The sequence below is a fragment of the Scyliorhinus canicula genome, chromosome 15, assembly GCF_902713615.1.
Source record: "Scyliorhinus canicula chromosome 15, sScyCan1.1, whole genome shotgun sequence".
In the NCBI taxonomy this organism is placed as follows: Eukaryota; Metazoa; Chordata; class Chondrichthyes; order Carcharhiniformes; family Scyliorhinidae; genus Scyliorhinus; species Scyliorhinus canicula.
Genome location: NC_052160.1, coordinates 86,626,045 through 86,644,863, shown reverse-complemented (window position 1 = coordinate 86,644,863; position 18,819 = coordinate 86,626,045). Strand labels below are relative to the sequence as shown.

The 18,819-nt window shown below is 49.3% G+C and overlaps 1 protein-coding gene across 2 annotated transcripts in view; it reads right to left on the bottom strand.

Annotated features, from left to right (window-relative positions):
* Positions 1-4,396: 4,396 nt before the first annotated feature.
* Positions 4,397-18,819, bottom strand: part of si:ch211-105j21.9 (sialomucin core protein 24-like) — an 83,023-nt gene continuing 68,600 nt past the window's right edge. For both annotated transcript variants that reach the window (XM_038820265.1, XM_038820264.1), the window contains exons 3-4: positions 8,295-8,462; positions 4,397-6,135 (exon numbers count right to left, since the gene is read on the bottom strand). In XM_038820265.1, the coding sequence (XP_038676193.1) occupies positions 5,906-6,135; positions 8,295-8,462 (398 nt within the window). In that variant the 3' untranslated portion in view covers positions 4,397-5,905. The remainder of the gene's footprint in view (positions 6,136-8,294; positions 8,463-18,819) is intronic.

Below are 18,819 nucleotides of genomic sequence, written 5' to 3'. Positions count from 1 at the left end.
CGAGCTGAGCTTTCCTCTGAGGCTTCCCCAGCACTTGGTGCTGCCAGTCCTGGAGGCCCACTCTCGTCTCGGCCAGGATCTGCATGCTCACAGCCGTGGAGTGGACCACGTCTATCTGGGACTGTGCCACATCACACTGCGGCTGTGCCACCACCTTTTGCTTCTGTGCTACAGCAGCCAGTGACTGTGCCATCTCCTTGTGTGTGTGCCATGTTGGCCAGTGCCTGGGAAATGTTGCCGACACTCTCAGCCTTGGCCTCCTGGGGTAAGCTCTGGAGCGTAGCAATTTCCAGGTGGCTTTAGTACATGGCTGTCTGTGATAGGGCAGCCCTGTCCTGGGCCTTGGCCACAGCCTGCACAGATTGCCATAGACCTTGAACATGTTGACCCATGGCCAAAATATGAGAACAGATAAACAGATACACAAATCCTTCTCAAACTATACCTTTGGGCACTTACGATAACACCTTCACAAAATGGTCTGTTTCTGATATCTGGAGAAAGTGACAACACTGAAAAAAGACAGGCACCAAACGAGGCCCCCTTGTCAATACATCTCAGGACTCCTGACAATTACACAGATCCTGCAACTATTAAAAGATCTATCAGTGATAGTACATCCAGTTAGCCACTTGGCTATAGGTAATTAACCAACAATAAATGCCGAAGTAACAAATGCCTTCCTGAACCGATAAACAACTTTTATGTATTTAAGGAGAAGGCATTTTAGCAGAAGCACTTTCTAATTCTGACCCCCCTCTAGTGCGTGAGTCAGTTCTTTTCTTATAAGCTTGTCTTGTCGAACAAAACCTCAGGTTGTAAGTGGTTTTGTATAACTTCTTAGAAATGTATTAAGAAACTGATAGAAATGCTTTAGGATTTTTCCATGTTTAGATAATCTCATTCTATTGAGAGAATTTATTTTGGTAGCAGATAACATAGTACCGTTAACAATCATGGGCGGAATTCTCCGACCCCCGATGGGCCCGCGATGGGCCAAAGTTCCGCCGCTGACAGGCCTCTCCCGCCGGCTGGAATCAAAACACCTACCTCACCGGCGGGATTGGCGGCGCGGGCGGGCTCCGGGGGGTCCTGGGGGGTGGGTGGTGGTGCGGGGTGATATGACCCCGGGGGGTGTCCCCACGGTGGCCTGGCCCGCGATTGGGGCCCACCGATCGGCGGGAGGGCCTGTGCCGTGGGGGCACTCTTTTTCTTTCGCCCCACCATGGCCTTCACCATGGCGGGGGCAGAAGAGACCCCCTCCCCTGTGCATGCGCCGCGCGTATGATGTCAGCAGCCGCTGACGCACTGGCGCATGCGCAGATTTCCATCGACCGGCGAAGGTCTTTCGGCCCCCGCTGGCCGGGCACCAAAGGCCGTTCGCGCCGGCCGGCGGAGCGGGAGCCACTCTGGCGTGGGCCTAGCCCCTCAATGTGAGGGCTTGGCCCCTAAAGGTGTTGAGAATTCCTCACCTTTGGGGAGGCCCGACGCCGGAGTGGTTCACGCCACTCCGTCCCGCCGGGACCCCCGCTGGGTAGGGGAGAATCCCGGCCGTTGTACTAATAACAGATAACTAGAAGGACTGTTTAGACCACTTATACTTTAACTCTGCAATTCAGTATGTATCTGTGGTAATCCACCACTGTATATATATGTGTGTGCCTCTATTAGGGGATGTACAATAGTACCTGCTATTACAGGTTTGTCGGTAAGCCCCTGCCAGCGAGCTCCGCCCACAGGGAGCAGTATAAATATCCATGAGACCTCCTGAGCTGCCATTCTACAGCTGCAGTTGAGGGAATACCATCTCACGGTAATAAAGGCTCTTTTGTACCGTTTCTTGTTTCTGTGTGCAATTGTTAGCGCATCAGTATCTATTGGGAGTATTTTCACAATAATGAAACTGAAATGAAATGAAAATCGCTTATTGTCACAAGTAAGCTTCAAATGAAGTTACTGTGAAAAGCCCCTGTCACCACATTCCGGCACCTGTTCGGGGAGGCTGGTACAGGAATAAAGATACTTTAATTAAAATTATACTGTGTGAAAATTAATCTCGAAGTAGAAAATCCTAGACACTCATTTAGGAAGCCCTGAATAGGCTATGACCCACTCCTTTAGAGGTGTTGATTTAGTTAAGAGTGACAAATCTGAACTCTCCCCATAAAAAGTAACTGAGACCTTGTTTAACTGCTTGATACCTGAAAAAGCATTCTCCCTTCATGAGATCTATTCTGAGTCTTGGCAGGAAAACAGGTTTCCCTCTTTTGATAGGTTGACCTAGAGCATAGGTTGGTAATAGAGTATTATCAGGTCCAGAATAACCTAAATCCACTACACTAGTCCCTGGAGATGGTACACCCTCCAACCATCCACCCCCTCGGGAGTTCCTACTTACACCTGCTGTACCAGAGAATGTGCGTGGTACACACCACAGAGTGTCCCAGGAGCCTCCTCTCTAAAGTGCCCAGCCGAGATGGGTGTCTCTGGGATGGTGGAGAGTGTTGGAGACAGTTGTGACGGGAAGTCAGTGTCTTCCCCGGACTTAAGTTCCAGGGTGTCTCGGGATGCGGGAAAAGGGCTCCCACCTGTGTCAGTCTCGTCCATGTGGCTGGGCAACACATGGGGTTCTGGTTGTGGCTGGAACCTGGGGCAAGAAACACCAGAAGGGCCCACGCCATCACCAGCAGCTCCTGCAAGACACAAGATTGCATCACGGACTGGGAAGGGAGGAGCAGAGTAGGGGTGGTGGGGATAGCGTGGGGAGGGCGTGTAGGATTGGTGATGGTGGGGAGGGGTTGTGGGGGCTGGGTGTGGGTTGGATGGATGGACGGGGATGGGGGTGATGGTCCGGTGGAGGGAGTGTCAGACGTGCTATGGGGAACCGCAACTCAGCGGGATCTCACTTCCTCACCCTATGCTGACCTCCACCACGGCAACTGCACTTTCGTTGGGTTCTCCGGCCACTGCCGCCTGCTCCCAGGCCTGGAGAATGGTGGTGGCTCGCAGCCTCCTTCCCACCCCAGAGTATAGGGCCACCCACCTCTCTTCCATGGCGTCCAGCAGCATCTTCAGTTCTGCGTTGCCAAATCTCATGCCGCGTGTCTTGCTGTCATCTTGTTGGCTGGGATGAGTGTGGAGAGTGAAGTGTATACATGTGACTGCAGTTTGTCTGCCTCCTGAGTCAATCCTGGACCCGGCAAATCCGACACCGTTTCTCATTGGAATCGATTGTGTTCCATGTGGCACCGGTGTTATCCCTTTAACGGTCGTTGAATTGGTCCAGGTGCGGTGTCATAGAATTCCACTAATCCTGCCCTGGTGTCAACACTTCGGACTGGATTCTCCGATTTTGAAACAATGTCTGGAGGAAGTGTCTGGTTTTACGATAAAGAAATCGGCAAGGCCCCAGCACCAATCCTCCGACCGGTGAGGGGTGAGCAGCCATACCACGTAAAACGCACAGCCTTCACAATGTAAACGTCCAGAGAATTTCCGGGTCTGTGACCGAATATGTTCACAGTGACAACCTGCAGCGGTCACGCTGTACAATATGGCCCCGACCTGCCAGATAGAGCCCCCCTGGACACTCCCTCGGCAGCCCCAGGCCACCCTCCATCAGTCCCCCCCAGCCCTCGCCTAAGCCCCCCCCCCCCCAGCCAGCAGCAAAGCTCCCCCCCACCCCCACCTGACTGTTGCGGCACTGGACACAGTCCGCAGCCATCACACCGGGTTCACAAAAACTGAGAGCACGTGCCCGGCGCCGTTGGGACGTTGGCCCATCGGGGACGGAGCATCAGGGGAGGGCCTTCAGGTAACATCCTGAGGCCGTACCAACGGCGTACGGCGTACTCCTCGATGATGTCATTTTGGAGGTGGCAGAGCATCCGAAAACAGGCGCCGGCCCCGATTCGGTCGCAAACAGGGATTCTCCACCCGATCACCAATTACGATATCGGCGTCGGGCAACGGAGAATCCCACCCCGTGTCTCAGAAATGGAGAATCCAGAAACTTTGGTCTGAATGAGGAATCTGCCGATGGCTTTCCAGAAGGTGAAGCATTGGATAAAATTGTTGTGACCTAGTCATACCATGGGTGGATGGGAAACTGGCCGATTGCAACATTTTTCAGCCAGCAATGCCCTGACAGTTAAAATGGACCCCCTCCCGCAACCAAAAGATGCATGTTTTATCCTTTATTAGAAAACAAAGTCCCGTAGTATGTGACATAAGTTCAATAATGAATAAGTGAGTCTGTGAATAAGTATGGGATGTAGTCAGCGACGCCTCATGCGCACCTGAAGGAGGGTCTTCGTAACGTTGCATGCAATGAAATTTTGCACTAAATGTATTTTTGACTATTAGTTTTGACTATTAGCGTCCTTTACCAACAATACACGTGTGACTTAAAACTTTTATTCAGTACAACCTCAAAAACATCTCTCAATGCATTATACAATCAACACTAAGATTCGTAGAACAGTTTATTCACAGTCTTATTGGAGTATCTGATGTTATTTAGGAAGATTGAGATGCAGCTGAAAGAGTAGAAGGCTATGAAATAAGCGTGAACGGGATTCTCCGGTTTCTCGACAGTTCGCCGTTTACTGTCGGCAGGATTCCATCTTTCTCCCGATTGCCAATGTGATTTCCCATTGTAACCACCCCACGCTTATGGGAAACACTTGGGCGGAGTAGCCCTGCCGGCAGGAAAAGTGAATCGCAATGACTGGAGAATTCCTTCTGGTGTGTGTTAGATTAGGGGAAAGGGTTCACTTCAATAAGTATTCAGGAGAAGTCCACTGATAAACATGCCAGGATATAAAATTATTTATAAAAAATAAATCTATACAACTCTAAAATAGGTTATAAACAGGTTTCTGAACCATAGATATATTTAAACATTGTGCTGAAAGATACAACCACCAATTTACATCCCTCTTTGTGTCATAAATATTGCATCATAGTTACCGGTAGAACCTGCCATATTCCTATATCATTGATAGTGCAGGCATTGTACCTGTCAAGTATATTTTATGAGGATTAATAAGAAATGCATTTAATGGGAACTCCAAATGGAGGTCAATTTTCTTTCAGCTTGAGAATCAATTCATCCTTATTTTAAAACAGACAGTTTACTGTTCATCCAGTCCCACAATCATCTGAGATGTTTTCCGCCCTCCTACTTTCTGGCCTCCTACGCATCCCCAATTTTAATCACTCCACCAATGGTCTAACTTTTGTTACCTCGGTCCCAAGGTCTGAAATACCCTCCCTATGCCTCTCAGCCTCTCTACCACGTTTCCCTCCTTCAAGGCTGTCCTTAAAAACTTACCCATTTGACCAAACTTTTGGTCATCCGATCCAACATCATGTAGCTTGGTGTCATTCTTTGTTTTATATTACTCCTTTAAAGTGCTTGGGATGTTTTTGATTTTTGATTTCCCTGCTGTCATATAGGAAATAAATATATCGGTTCCTTGATATAAATTAGGAATGCCCATATCTGATTTTTATGAACTGGAAAATAATTTTCCTGCAAACATTGCTCAAAGGAAATTACGTGCACTGTTTGAGAAGGAAACACTGTTCTGCATTTTTTAGCCTTTTTAAAAAAATTACTTTTTTCTAATTTGATAACTGAATTTTCTGTTTGAAAATTAGAATATAGATTCCGTACAAGTAGGATTTGGACATTTATCTTAAGTGTTCCACGGCATATTTTGGAGTCTGGCTTACAGATAGAGAGTCACACACACTGCAGAATAGATGCTCAGCTTAAGTTCAGTTATGGAGGCTTAGGGCCAAAGTATGAAAATCTACCTGTTCATTTGTTTTATTGTTGAGGAAAGTCTATATATGAAACACAGGTAACTCAGAATGTGCGTAGTGGGTTATAATAAACCTATGTTTGTGGTTGAAATGTGCCAAAAGAAGATCCTTGACTTGTGACCTCCCTTTCCTCTGGTACCAATTCCAGTCTGAATTGGTTGTATTTGGAACTAAAAGCAGGATATTCACTGTGAAGCTCATCATCTTCTTCAAGAATAGTCATGTTGGGATTATAAACACGTGATTCATCATAAAGACCTCCTGAAATTACCAATGTGTCATCTGGAATATTGTAACTTCCTCCTACGTAAAAGAAAAACAGACATTCACACGTCACAAAATCATTGGCGACGAAATCAACATTTAATAGGACAATAACTAACTGGGTTAGATCAAATAGGAGCAAGAGATATATCGCCCCATCCATTCCAATAGTGGACTAACTGCCATCAGTATAGTTGCCACCTCTAGTGGCATTTCTGGAGGATTCATCACACCACCTATCAGACACATTTCCCCTAATCTCCAATATTTATATAACTAAAACTGAATTGTTAAAAGAAAATACAAAATGTTTTTCGTGTCTCTATATTTTTTCTCCATGGTTGATCATGACATTCTCCTGGAATTTAGTCTCATTCTTGGAGACTTCAGAATAATCCTGGAAGTTAGACAGCCAGGTGGTTGAAGTGTCGACTTGCTTCAGATCCTAGGCCCCTTTTACTATGTAAATAAGGGTCATCTGATGTGCAAGGGACCATGTTTTCCATTTCACAACAGAGCTAGTCAGAATTTGCACTGTGAACTTTGACAAGTTCCACTGGTCATACAGCTGAATAACTCTAGGTACTCTACTCTGAAATTATTTTGTGGGACCAAGAAGAGACTAAATCTGAATAGCTAGACTCTGCTCCCTCCATGATTGTGTTCTCCCCAATATGCTCACCTTGCTATTGGTGTAGCAGCTTTTGGGTTGCCCAATATTGAAGTAATCTGAATGGAACAAGCTGCATCAAGGTACTTGCAGTCCAATGGTTCCATGTGAATGAGGCCATGACCTTAAAATAGCTTTAACGTCTTCACACCAGACTGTGTGGGCTGCTGGTGGATCAGAAGTGGACCATCCTGAAACTTAACTCAGTCCCACTGAAAGTGAAGATTTCTAAATGTCGGAACAGAACAAATGTGTTCCTCCAGAAAGCATTTTTTAGCAAACTTGTAAATATAGTCTCAAGAAAATGCATGAATAATTTTCTTACAAATAATGAAGAAAGGAATTCTTCACAATAGGATTTATTTCAAAGAGATAATGACTGGAGTAGCATTACTCCATACTTGCTTCTGTAGTGAAGTTATTATAAACATTAATTAATTCATTACTTAAAATTTGACCTAAAGTTTCAGTTTAACAAGAAAAGGCTAACAAAAAATAACAGGCAACACCTTGAAATAGTATCCTGGAAAGTTTGATGCCAACAATAATGGAGATGTGCTTTTAATGACAAACCATTTTAACAGCTATCTTCACATAAAAGTTAATTTGTTTAAAGTAACAGCAAATGTATATTATATATTCATGCTAATGCTGCTGTAGAGAGTACTGTTAGTTACACCTGTAACTTCTTCTGAAATCTGGTAAAGTAATATTTTTATCGGTGATTGCAGAACATGGTTGGTATCTGATGTATTCAACAGTACTTGGCTGACAATAATTAGGCATTAGTTAGACATACTAATAATAGCTGCCAACCCTGGTGTGATCTATTCCTGGAGGTTTCACCACACCCAAACACACCCAACCTCATAGCAAGCAGAAGACTCCTATCTGATTGGATGATTTTTGACTTCCAATTAAACAACTTTTATTCCACTGCCAATATTTTTACAACAAATAAAAAGCTGTTCGAGGATAATTTCAAGGAAATGTTCCAATGCCCGAATGTAATTCTCCCAAGTGGTTTGCACCAGTGTACTGGAGATTAATGTTTAATATCTGAAAACTCCAGGACAATCCAGTAGATGTGGAAACCTTAATACTACCCTATTTTTGATGGGGAATAAAGATGCATGTTTCAACATGCTTTTGGAAACTGCTGCCTGTCTGTGAACATGCCAACAAGAAATGGGAAAAATGCCAAGTCAAAAGCAATTAATATCAGTTTACTTGGTTTAGTTCTATTAAACAAAGCTCAAAAGGTCTACTTCCTACCTGCATAGAAGAGACATATTGCAAATACATAAGCAAAATACCGCAGATGCTGGAAGTCTGAAATAAAAATATAAAATGCTGGAAAATAATAGTAGATCTCAAAAGAAATGTTAGGAATCATTAACAGCGCTGAACGTGAGAATCTGTCAACAGCAATATTAGTATGAACATATGCATGATATCCCTTTCAATTGTGACCTACTGAGTATTTCCAGCATTTTTGGGGGCAGGGTGTTTGTGTTACTAAACATACCTGGCTCCTCATACGAACTGGCATAGAGAGGGCGATGTGAATACTGTGCTCTCCTTCGTTTGCATTTGGTGACATTATACATAATAATGGTTAGAATGACCACTCCAAGAATGGTGCTCAAGCAGATGGTCAAAATTATTTCTTGTTTTCTAAGATGCAACCTTGTACCTGAGGAGAGAAACAAAAATAACTATTAGCCCCTTCCTTATTTCTTTTTTGATATAAATTATTAATTTCTTTAATCTACCTCGATGCTCAACATAAAAGCGTCAAAATAATTGAGTATTGCTTCCTAAATGTGTTTACTCTACGGGTCAGATCTTCCATCATGACCCCCATCCATTTCACTTGGTGCGTCTTAAAGTCTCAGCTTCAAGTATTGTAAAAAAGAATTAAATACATAGGTATAGAAATATCCATAAAATAAACACAACTTGATTACTGTTTTCACAGAATAAGGAATAAAGCTGTAAAATTCAATCACAAAACTACCGATGGCAGGGGTACTGAGGAAGGGTTACCTCAGTGGAAGATGGCTAGATGGTGGTGCAGAATGACGTTAATGGCATGGGTTCAATCCCATGCCAGCTGTGGTAGTTCATTGAGGGCTGCCAGCTTGCTTTTTAAAAAAAGAGATGAATGTCCCAATGAACGATGGAAATTACCAAAAGGACATAATATGTTTTTACGAGCAAACTAAAATCAACAGAAATCAAACATTACTTAACAGGCAAATGTTATGATCCCAGTTAATGTTCTAACTGGATGTGAAGATCTCAGAATGGGACTCTGGCTCACAAAACATAACGTTTACTATTTTTTTTATAAAACATGGAGGAACAGAGTCACAGTACCACAATTTGTTAAAACTAGAAAAACAAGATAAAAACATTTATTAAACATGAAAATATTGGTTTGATATATTTTGTGAGGGCCACGAAGAATCCAGCACGAGTTTTCACGACACAAAGAAATAACATTTATTTACAATAACATATATATATATACACACAACAGCAGCAGCAACTTCCCTTGCTGCTCACTCTTCTCTCTCTGCTGGTTTCAAACTGGCTAGCTCTATTTATGCAGGGAGTCTGCTAATGATTACTCCGCCCCCCCCACCCCCCCTTATTGGGGAAGCTCATACTCCCTTAGGATTGTGGGATTGTCATTAGTCCCCAGCCAATGGTAAGCCGGCAGGTTACAACATCCCTCCCCCCCAAAGTCCAAGGAATCCACCGAAGACCCTGGCGAAGGAGGGCATCGGACTCGTTTTGCCGCAGGCCGGACACCATTTGCACGAGGCGCTGGATCAGGCGGCGTGTAACGAGATGGATACCGGCGCTTCCATGATGAACAGCGTAACGGTTGTACATCCACGGACCGTGGGCCCGAAGATTCCCCCTCTGAGGTGTCTTGTGTCTCCATCTCGGAGTCAGAGTCTGCTGCCTCCGTCATCTCGGCGTCTCTATATCCACCCGGTTCTGTCACGCACTGCGCAGGCTTTGAGTGAGGCACCAGAGAAAGATTGTGAGGAATACTTTCCATTGCGTCTGGTCTCTGCGGCTGTAGAAATGAGCTCCTGGGGCGGGGAATCTTTGGAAGGGATAGTCTTCTGGACCGAACATGGTCCACATGTTTGCACTGGAGACAAACCTGGGCTTGCACCTGGTAAGAGATAGGGCCTGTTTGGCGAAAGATTACACCAGGGACCCACTGGGCACCACCAGCAAAATTCCGAACGAACACTGGGTCACCGGGCGTAAACTGCTGAATCGGCCGATGCCGAGAAAAACCATGTCCCTATCGTTCTTGTGCGTGGCGTACTTTTGCACCAATGTCCGGGAAAACCATGCTAAGGCCGGTGCGAAGTCTCCAGCCCATTAGGAGATCTGCGGGAGCTACCCCAGTCACTGCATGGGGGGTGGTCCTGTATGAAAACAAAAAACGAGCCAGTCTCGTGTCCACCGACCCAGAAGACTGCTTCTTTAGGCCTCGTTTGAATGTCTGCACTGCGCACTCCGCCAACCCATTTGAAGCCGGGTGGTAACGGGCAGTGCGGATGTGGCATATGCCGTTCATCTTCATGAACCTCGCAAACTCCTCACTTGTGAACGGATTGCTGTTGTCCATGACCAGCACCTCGAGGAGGCCATGTGTACTGAAAGACAAAAGCATCTTCTCGATTGTTGCACAGGACGTTGTGCCTCCCATCTTATGCACCTCCAGCCATTTAGACTGGGTGTCGATTAATAGAAGGAACATGGATCCTTGAAAAGGGCCAGCGAGATCCACATGCAAGCGCGCCGAAGGCCACCCTGGCCATTCCCAGTGATGTAGGGGCGCGTACGGCGGAAGCTTCTGATGCTCCTGGCAAATGGAGCAGTTTTGGGCCACCTTCTTCAATGCCGGTGTCGAGGCCTGGCCACCTGACATAACACCGGGCCATCATTTTCATTTTGGTCACACCTGGATGCCCATTGTGCAAGTCTCTCAGTATCAGCTCCTGTCCTTTTTCTGGGACAATCACACGCGTCCCCCACAAAAGGATGCTATCTTCCACGCTGAATTCGGACAGCTTGGAGGAAAATGCCCGCAACTCACCTGGGAGCTGTCTATGCTGCCCACCATACAGGGCTATGTGCCAAACCTTTGACAGGACTGGCTCCGTCTGGGTGCACTCACGGATCTGTGATGCCGTGACAGGCAAGGTGTCCATAAAATTTAGGGTTGCAACCACTTCACTGGTTGTGGGGGTCGACATGGGGCCAGTCAATAAAGGCAATCAACTCAGTGCGTCGGCATTCCCTATCTGGGTTCCTGGTTTGTGCTTCAGAGAATACTCGTATGCAGCGAGCAACAAAGCCCAGCGCTGGATCCGTGCGGAAGCAATGGGTGGTATTGGCTTATCCTCTCTGAAAAGTCTCAGCAGAGGCTTATGATCAGTCACGATAGTGAAGTGGCGGCCATGTACGTACTGGTGGAAACGTTTCACCGCAAAGACCACTGCCAGGCCCTCCTTCTCAATCTGCGCACATTTTGTTTCCGCTGCAGTCAATGTGCGGGAGGCGAAAGCTATCGGCCGCTCAGCCCCGTTCTCCATCTTGTGGGACAGGACGGCCCCAATACCATACGGGGATGCATCACATGACGAGCAAAGGCTTTCCAGGATCATAGTGGGCTAGTAACCCAGACGACGACAATTGTTGTTTTACCTGCCAGAAAGTGTTTTTTTTGCGGCTGACCCCAAACCCAGGTGTGATTCTTCTTTCGCAGAAGATGCAGCATATTTGCCAGATTGGAGAGGAACTTTCCGTAATAGTTTACGAGGCCGAGAAACGAACAAAGATGCGAAGTATCAGTCGGGGCGGGGGCCTGTTGAATCGCGCGCACCTTCTCTGCGACGGGGTGCAAACCTTTGCGGTCCACCCGATAACCCAGGTGGACTACTTCCTTTGCCTGAAAGACGCACTTTTTGCGACGTAAACGGACTCCAGCTTCCGAAAAGCGTCTAAGGACAACCTCCAAATTTTCCAAATGTTCCTGCTCTGACGTCCCTGTGATCAAAACATCATCTAAGTAGACAGCAACGAAACCTCTCAAAATGCCCTCCATAATGCATTGAAAAATAGCGCAGCCAGAGGATACTCCAAAGGGCAAACGTGTATATTCACACAGGCCCCGGTGTGTATTAACCATTACATATGGCCAGGAGGCAGGGTCCAACTCCAACTGTAGGTAGGCGTGACTCATATCTAATTTTGTGAGCGAGAGTCCGCCTGCAAGCTTTGCGCAGAGATCCTCTATGCGAGGCATTGGGTATCAGTCGAGTCGGCAAGATGTTTTCACTAACTTTATAGTCGCCGCACAAGTGAACTGTGGCATCTGGCTTCATTACAGGTACAATTGGTGCTGCCCAGTCAGCGAAACGGACGGGCCTGATGATACCCAAACGAGTGAGCTCCCCTTCTACCTTCTCGAGCAAGGCGTAAGGCACCGGGCGCGCCCGGAAATAGTGCGGCGTGGCTCCTGGTTCGACTTGTTTTCGGGCTGCAGCCCCTTTTATTTTCCCCAAACTGGGCTGGAATACATTTGGGTATCGTCCTAGCACCTCAGTCAACCCTCCAGAAACTGTGTGGAGAATGTGCTGCCACTGCAACCGCAAATGGCGCAACCAGTCCCGACCCAACAGGCTGGGCCCATGGTCGCGCACCACAATAAGTGGGAAACCACCCTCCTGGCGTCCATAAACAACAGGGGTCATCGTAGTTCCTGCAATGTCCAATGGTTCCCCCATGTAGGTGGCCAACCTGGCCTGTGTGTCGGTTAATGTAAGGGTCTGTATACCCTGCTTGATGTGGTCGAATGTCCTCTGGGCGATGACGGAGACCTCTGCGCCAGTGTCCAACTCCATCACAAGCGGGTGACCCTTGACCCGTGCTGTCACTTTAATAGGGGCCACACGGGGAGCTGCTACACAATGCGGCTGCAGGCAGTCGTCCTCCGTCTCCATGTCCTCTGGAGTAGTCGCCGCAGATTCATCCAAATGAAAGATATGGCCCCTGGGCTGCCCCCTGGCCTGGCCCCAGTCTCTTTCCGAACGATGGGGCCTCTGGCGCCCCCAGGACCGGCGTCCACGGCGGGGTCGGCGCCTGCAAGTCTGACACGGACATGGCTCCTCATCCATTGGTTCTGGAGAAGGCTCCCTTCGGGGAGGAATGTCCGACGGCCACTGGCGTCGATCCTGACGTCGCCTCGCCCAAGGTACCGCAGGGGTGCAGGGGGACGCTTTCGGACGGAAGGGGTTGCGCCCCAAGGCATGCACCTCCATTCCCTGTAACTCCTGCACTCCTCATTCTGCGCTCTCGCGGGTCAATACTATTTGAATGGCCTGTTGAAAAGTCAATGTTGGCTCGGCTAACAACTTTCTCTGGGTGGCCGCATTGTTAATACCGCAAACCAAACGGTCCTGTAACATTTCTGATAAGGTCTCACCATAGTCACAGTACTCCGCAATCTTGCGTAGCCTGGCAAGGGATTCTCCTGGGGTCCTCTCAGTGGTATTAAACTGGTAACGTTGGATTATCGTGGATGGGGTTGGGTTAAAATGTTGCCCCACTAAGTTCACAAGTTCATCAAACGTTTTGGTGTCCGCGCAACTGGGTACGTAAGGCTCCTAATCACCCCAAACGTATGCGGGCCGCAGGCGGTGAGCAATATGACCACCTGCCGCTCATTTTCGGTGATGTTGTTTGCCCAGAAATAGTAATGCATCCTTTGTGCGTACTGGTTCCAGCTTTCCAGCGCAGCATCAAAAGCATCCAAACGTCCATACAGACGCATGGTGTAATAGAAAACAACTTCCAACCTGTATCCAACAAAAATCCAGGGAGGTGGCTTCAGCGGTGTAGACAGTCTGCTAATGATTTCTCCGCCCCCCCCCCCCCCTCCCCCCCCCTCATTGGGGATACTCATACTCCCATAGAATTGTGGGATTGTCATTTCTCCCCAGCCAATGGTAAGCAGGCAGGTTATAACAATATAATACTCATTTACTCCCTCCCCCGTATCTTAACAATTACACAAATGTTCATATTAACACAGATTACAAAGCCCTCTTATGGACTGACCTGATTAATACTACACTCCTGTATGCTTCACCCGATGCCAGTGTTTATGTATTTACATTGTGTACCTTGTGTTGCCCTATTATGTATTTTCTTTTATTTTCATGTAGTAAATGATCCGTTTGAGCTGCTCGCAGAAAAATACTTTTCACTGTACCTCGGGTCACGTGACAATAAACAAATCCATTCATCCATCCAAAGTACATCTTAAACTACAATAGTCTCATTAACAAACAAAGTCCTTTTTAAGCACATCATATGGCTGTGATAAGACGCACTGCTCTCTGAAACCAAGTGAATGTCTGCAGATTTCGCCTGAAAATCCCCCAGATGTTCTTATTCCATGAGCAATCTTGGGCGGGATTCTCTGACCCCCCGCCAGGTTGGAGAATTGGCGGGTGGGTGGCGTGAATCCCGACCCCGCCAGCTGCCAAATTCTCCGGCACCGGGGTTTTGGCGGGAGCGGGAATCGCAGTGCGCCGGTCGGCGGCTGCTGGCAGCGGCCTCCCCGGTGATTCTCCGGCCTGTGATGGGCTGGGTGGCCACCCGTTTTCGGCCGGTCCCGCCGGCATAAATCACAACCGGTCCTTACCGGCGGGACCTGGCTCCACAGGTGGCCTGCAGAGTCCTCGGGGGGATCTGGCCCCTGGGGGTGCCCCCACGGTGGCCTGGCCTGCGATCGGGGCCCACCAATCCGCGGGCCTGTGCTGTGGGGCACTCTTTCACTCCGCACCGGCCGCTGTCAACCTCTGCCATGGCCGGTGCGGAGAAGAACCCCCCTGCATTTGCGATGGGATGACACCAACAGATACACGTGTGCCGGCCGGCGGAGGCTTCCGCACGTTCGGGGCAGCCCGAGGCCGGAGTGGTTCACACACTGAAATCTGGCTTCCACGCACAAGTGATTTCAAATGCTGTTTTCGAAAGTCATACTTTCAAGTTTCTTTTAAATTATACTTTCCCTCCACTCCTTCCATCAATGTATCACTTTCATCTTTCCTTTCAGATTTCCTTTGTCGAAAAGGCTTTCACACAAACTTCAAGGTCGATTTCCAGAATTACTTCAAATAATGGGCAGTATTCTCCATCGGCCAGCACCGGAATTGCAAATCGCGATGAAGTGGAGAATATAGCGTCAGCCGAAAATCGAAGTCAGTGCCGGGCGTCCAGTGGAATGCCATGCTCCGGCGCCTCAATCATGGCCTGAATGCACTCCCGGCGTACACCGGCTTGGGCATGCAAAATGTACAGTAGCATACATTAACATCTCATTAACGGATTGACGCAATAGTCTCCAGCTTCCCGCAGTGCTCCGCCTTGCCAGACAGAAGTGATGATGGCGCGGTTCACTTGTGGTATTTAAATCGAGAGAAAAACGCAGTAGCTGCTGAGGGAGAGAGAGGAGGTAAGTAATGTCCCCAAAAGTGCAACGTGGGGCTGACAGTTGTACCACTGGGTGGGGGTGTCTGGACATGGACTGCCATTGCCACAGACTGCAAGGCAGCCTTCTCGCTGACTGCCCACTGTCCCCAGTAGATGCACAGAGCCCCCACCTCTCCAGTCAATCCCTTCTCCCCAGCACCCCTGCTGACCCATCCACTGGCGGGGCATGGTCCAGCGCAGCCCATCGCCTACCAGTTATTGGCACATCCTAGTGTACACATCCAAAGCTTTGCCCCAATGCAGGGGCAGCAGGGGAGCCACAGAACACGTACGACTGGCGGGTGCATGCATCATGGCCTTGGCACCCTCCTTGACACATGCTCCTCACAGGACAGACATCCTGTCAGTGATACCATCAGCTAGCCCACACCGAGGACCTCCTGCTGCCACCAATCTCTGCCTGCTCACTACACCCATGCCCCTACCCATCCTGCCCTCAGGTAAGTAGCAACAAAGGACCTACAGCACACCACAGCTATGGTCCCAACAGGTGCCCAACCCCTTGGCTGCGCCTGATTAGTGGGCCCTGCCCACATGCATGCCACAAAGCATGGTGCCTGTCAGTGGCGCACTGCGCCCATTCCCCCACAACCTAGTGCCACACTACTGGCCGGGATCACATGGCCCACCATGGTGGATACCCACAGTGGACCCCAGAAGGCGGTGTAGGACAGCGGCTGCAGAGTATACCACTAACATGGGTACCTCCAGCCGCCAGTGCCTCTGCCAGCAGGGACAGGTGGCGCGGATTTACAGGCCCCAGGGGCCAGTGGTGCAGTGCCGACAGCAAAGTGTCAGGGGGAGTGGCCGAGAGTGGGGGTGGTAATGAGATCGGTGGGTGGGTACATTCAGGGGCAGGAACTGCAGTGCAAGCCAGGACCACTGTGCAGCCTGTTGGACCTGGATGGACAAAGAGTACTCATCATGCTAACATGTCTGTCCTTCGATGGGCTGGGACATGTCTGCAGATAATGGAGTTTGGAATCCAACCAAGAATGGTTGGCATCAGCCTGGCTGTGGGAGCCCTTGCGGACACAGTGCAGCTGTAGAGTCACTCAGGGAGGGCCCTGCAGAGGAGAAGGAGCCAGCCAGTGATGACGGAGAGCCGGTCGCCCAACAGGCCAAGGAGGAGGTGGGAAGGAGCTGCTGCATCAGGCCCAGTGTAAAACGGCAGTGCCTGCCATTAGAGGACCTGCTGGACCGAGTGTGAGACCGAAGACTCCATTATCCAGGGAGACCCCACGGCATATCTGCCGGATCATGGTGCATCTAGAACTGGGGTTATGAGGGAGCAGACAGGCTGTGCACAGGTGCATCTGTGTTTTAACAGAGGCCCTAGATGCCCGGACGAACAATACATCAACCACAATATCAACTGAGTCCACCAGGATGCCCTGGCAGCGGGATTCGCCACCATCACTGGGATGCTCCCAGTCCAGGGGGTGATCGACGGAACACATGACCCCCTCCGAGCACCGCCGCATGAGGGAAGTGCCCTTCACAAACCGGAAGGATTCCACTCCCTCAATCTACAGTTGGTGTGTGGTCATCAGCTACACATCAAGCACGTCTGCGCCTCATACCCAGCAGCACTCACAGCAGCTTTATCCTGGCGCATTTGACGGTTGCCGACATTTTCGAGGCGCTACCCCAGGTAGGGGTTGGCTCTTGGGCGACAGGGGTTATCCACTGCGGTTGTGCCTGGCAATACACACCCGGAGGCCTCAGACCAACGTGGAGAACGATCAGTGAAATGGCGTGCTGAAGATGCGGTTCAGGTGCCTTGTTCACGAAAAAAAAAGTGTTCCACGCCCCATCTGGGACGGAGCGTCGGGGAGGGCCTCAGGTGACGTCCTGAGGCCGTCCTGAAGGCGTGCCATTTTTGAGGTGGCTGAGCATCGCAAAAGTGGCACTGCCCCCCCCCCCCCCCCCCCCCCCCCCAATTTCAGCGCAAACGGGGATTCTCCGGCCGATCGGCGAACGTGATTTCGGCGTCGGCAACCGGTGAATCCCACCCAATGTCTCTGGGGTGGAGGCCATCTGCCAGCAGTGATAAGAAGTCAATATTGTCCCTGGATTGGCACTGGGGTGATGCGAGATTGCGAGATGGCGACTGGAGGTGTGCGTCACCAGCATGTCTCGCCTCGTTGTCAGGCGAGTTGCGGGGTTGTTGCTGGGGTCGCAACCAGATAGTCACGCCTCATCGCCAGGTGATCCTGCAAGACAAAAGACAAAACACATTGTTAGATTGTGAGTAGGAGTGGTGTGGGGGGGCGAAGGGTGACACATGCTATAGGGACATTGCAATTCATCGGAGGATCACTTGGATCTTCAATGCCGACCTCTGCCTCAGCAATTGCCTGCTCTCCAATCCCACTGAGCAGATCCATCGGCCTCTGCTCTGCCATAGTGAAGGGCTGCAGGTTCCTAACCTATATCTCCTAAACTGTAGTAATTTCTCACAAACCTTAGCACTATTGTAGATACCTTTCTGGTCTCATACGATTCTGCCTTTTCAACTCTGAGACTCAGAGATAGAAGCTTCAGGGAGGTAGTTACGCCAAAGAATAAAGATAGATGGGTGACAGTACAGGGATCCCCTGTGGTCGTTCCCCTTAGTAACAGGTATATCGCATTGGATACTGTTGGGGGGGGGGGGACTTACCAGGGGTCAGCCATGGGGTACAGAGTCTATTGCAGGGGTCGCTTGGGGATATCCTTCTATTACAGAGGTCCCGTGTGTGAGTTGGGTCACCCCCCCGTACTTGGGAGTAGTGGGAGCACCCAGGAATTTGGGGTGGGGGGCTGCTGTGTGGTGCTTTCGGGGGGGCTCTATTTGTGTTGTGGAGGGGAAGGGTGGCTGGCCGCCGGACCTTGCTATCGAGCCACCTGCTCAAGGCAGCCTGATAGCAGAAACTCTCGGGAATCCCTTTGTATTCCATGGCATGCATAAATTTGCATGGCAAGGAATACTGGATTGTTTGCAGGTCTACGCTCCTAAGGATATTGTAGACTGCCTGCAATTCATCTCCAGTGGGAGAACCGAAATGGAAAATCATTTTTAATGCAATATTATCCTGGGTGACCGATTAAGTTTGCATTGTGGGGAGAGTGGAAACGCATTGGGTCCAATGGAGAGCCGGGGAGGGGGGGGGTTTAAAAATGAAAGGGACAGCTCTCTGAAGGCTGCCAGGGGTGTGGGTAAGGGAGAGGGAGCTATCTGGAAGGGTTCCAATAACTCTCTTTTCTGCAGTCATGGCCTCAGCCCTTGTTGCTCATAGAAGGTAGGTGGCAAGATAGGTGGGAACTCTGCACCTGCCCCCACTTTTTCCAATGAGTGCTGGGGAGCAGATGGAGGAGGTCATTGTCAGGTGGAACATTCTCATGCCCAGGGGCAGCAAGATAAGGCCACCCCATCTGACAAAAAAGCTCTAACCAGAGGTCGTTGCTTGGCA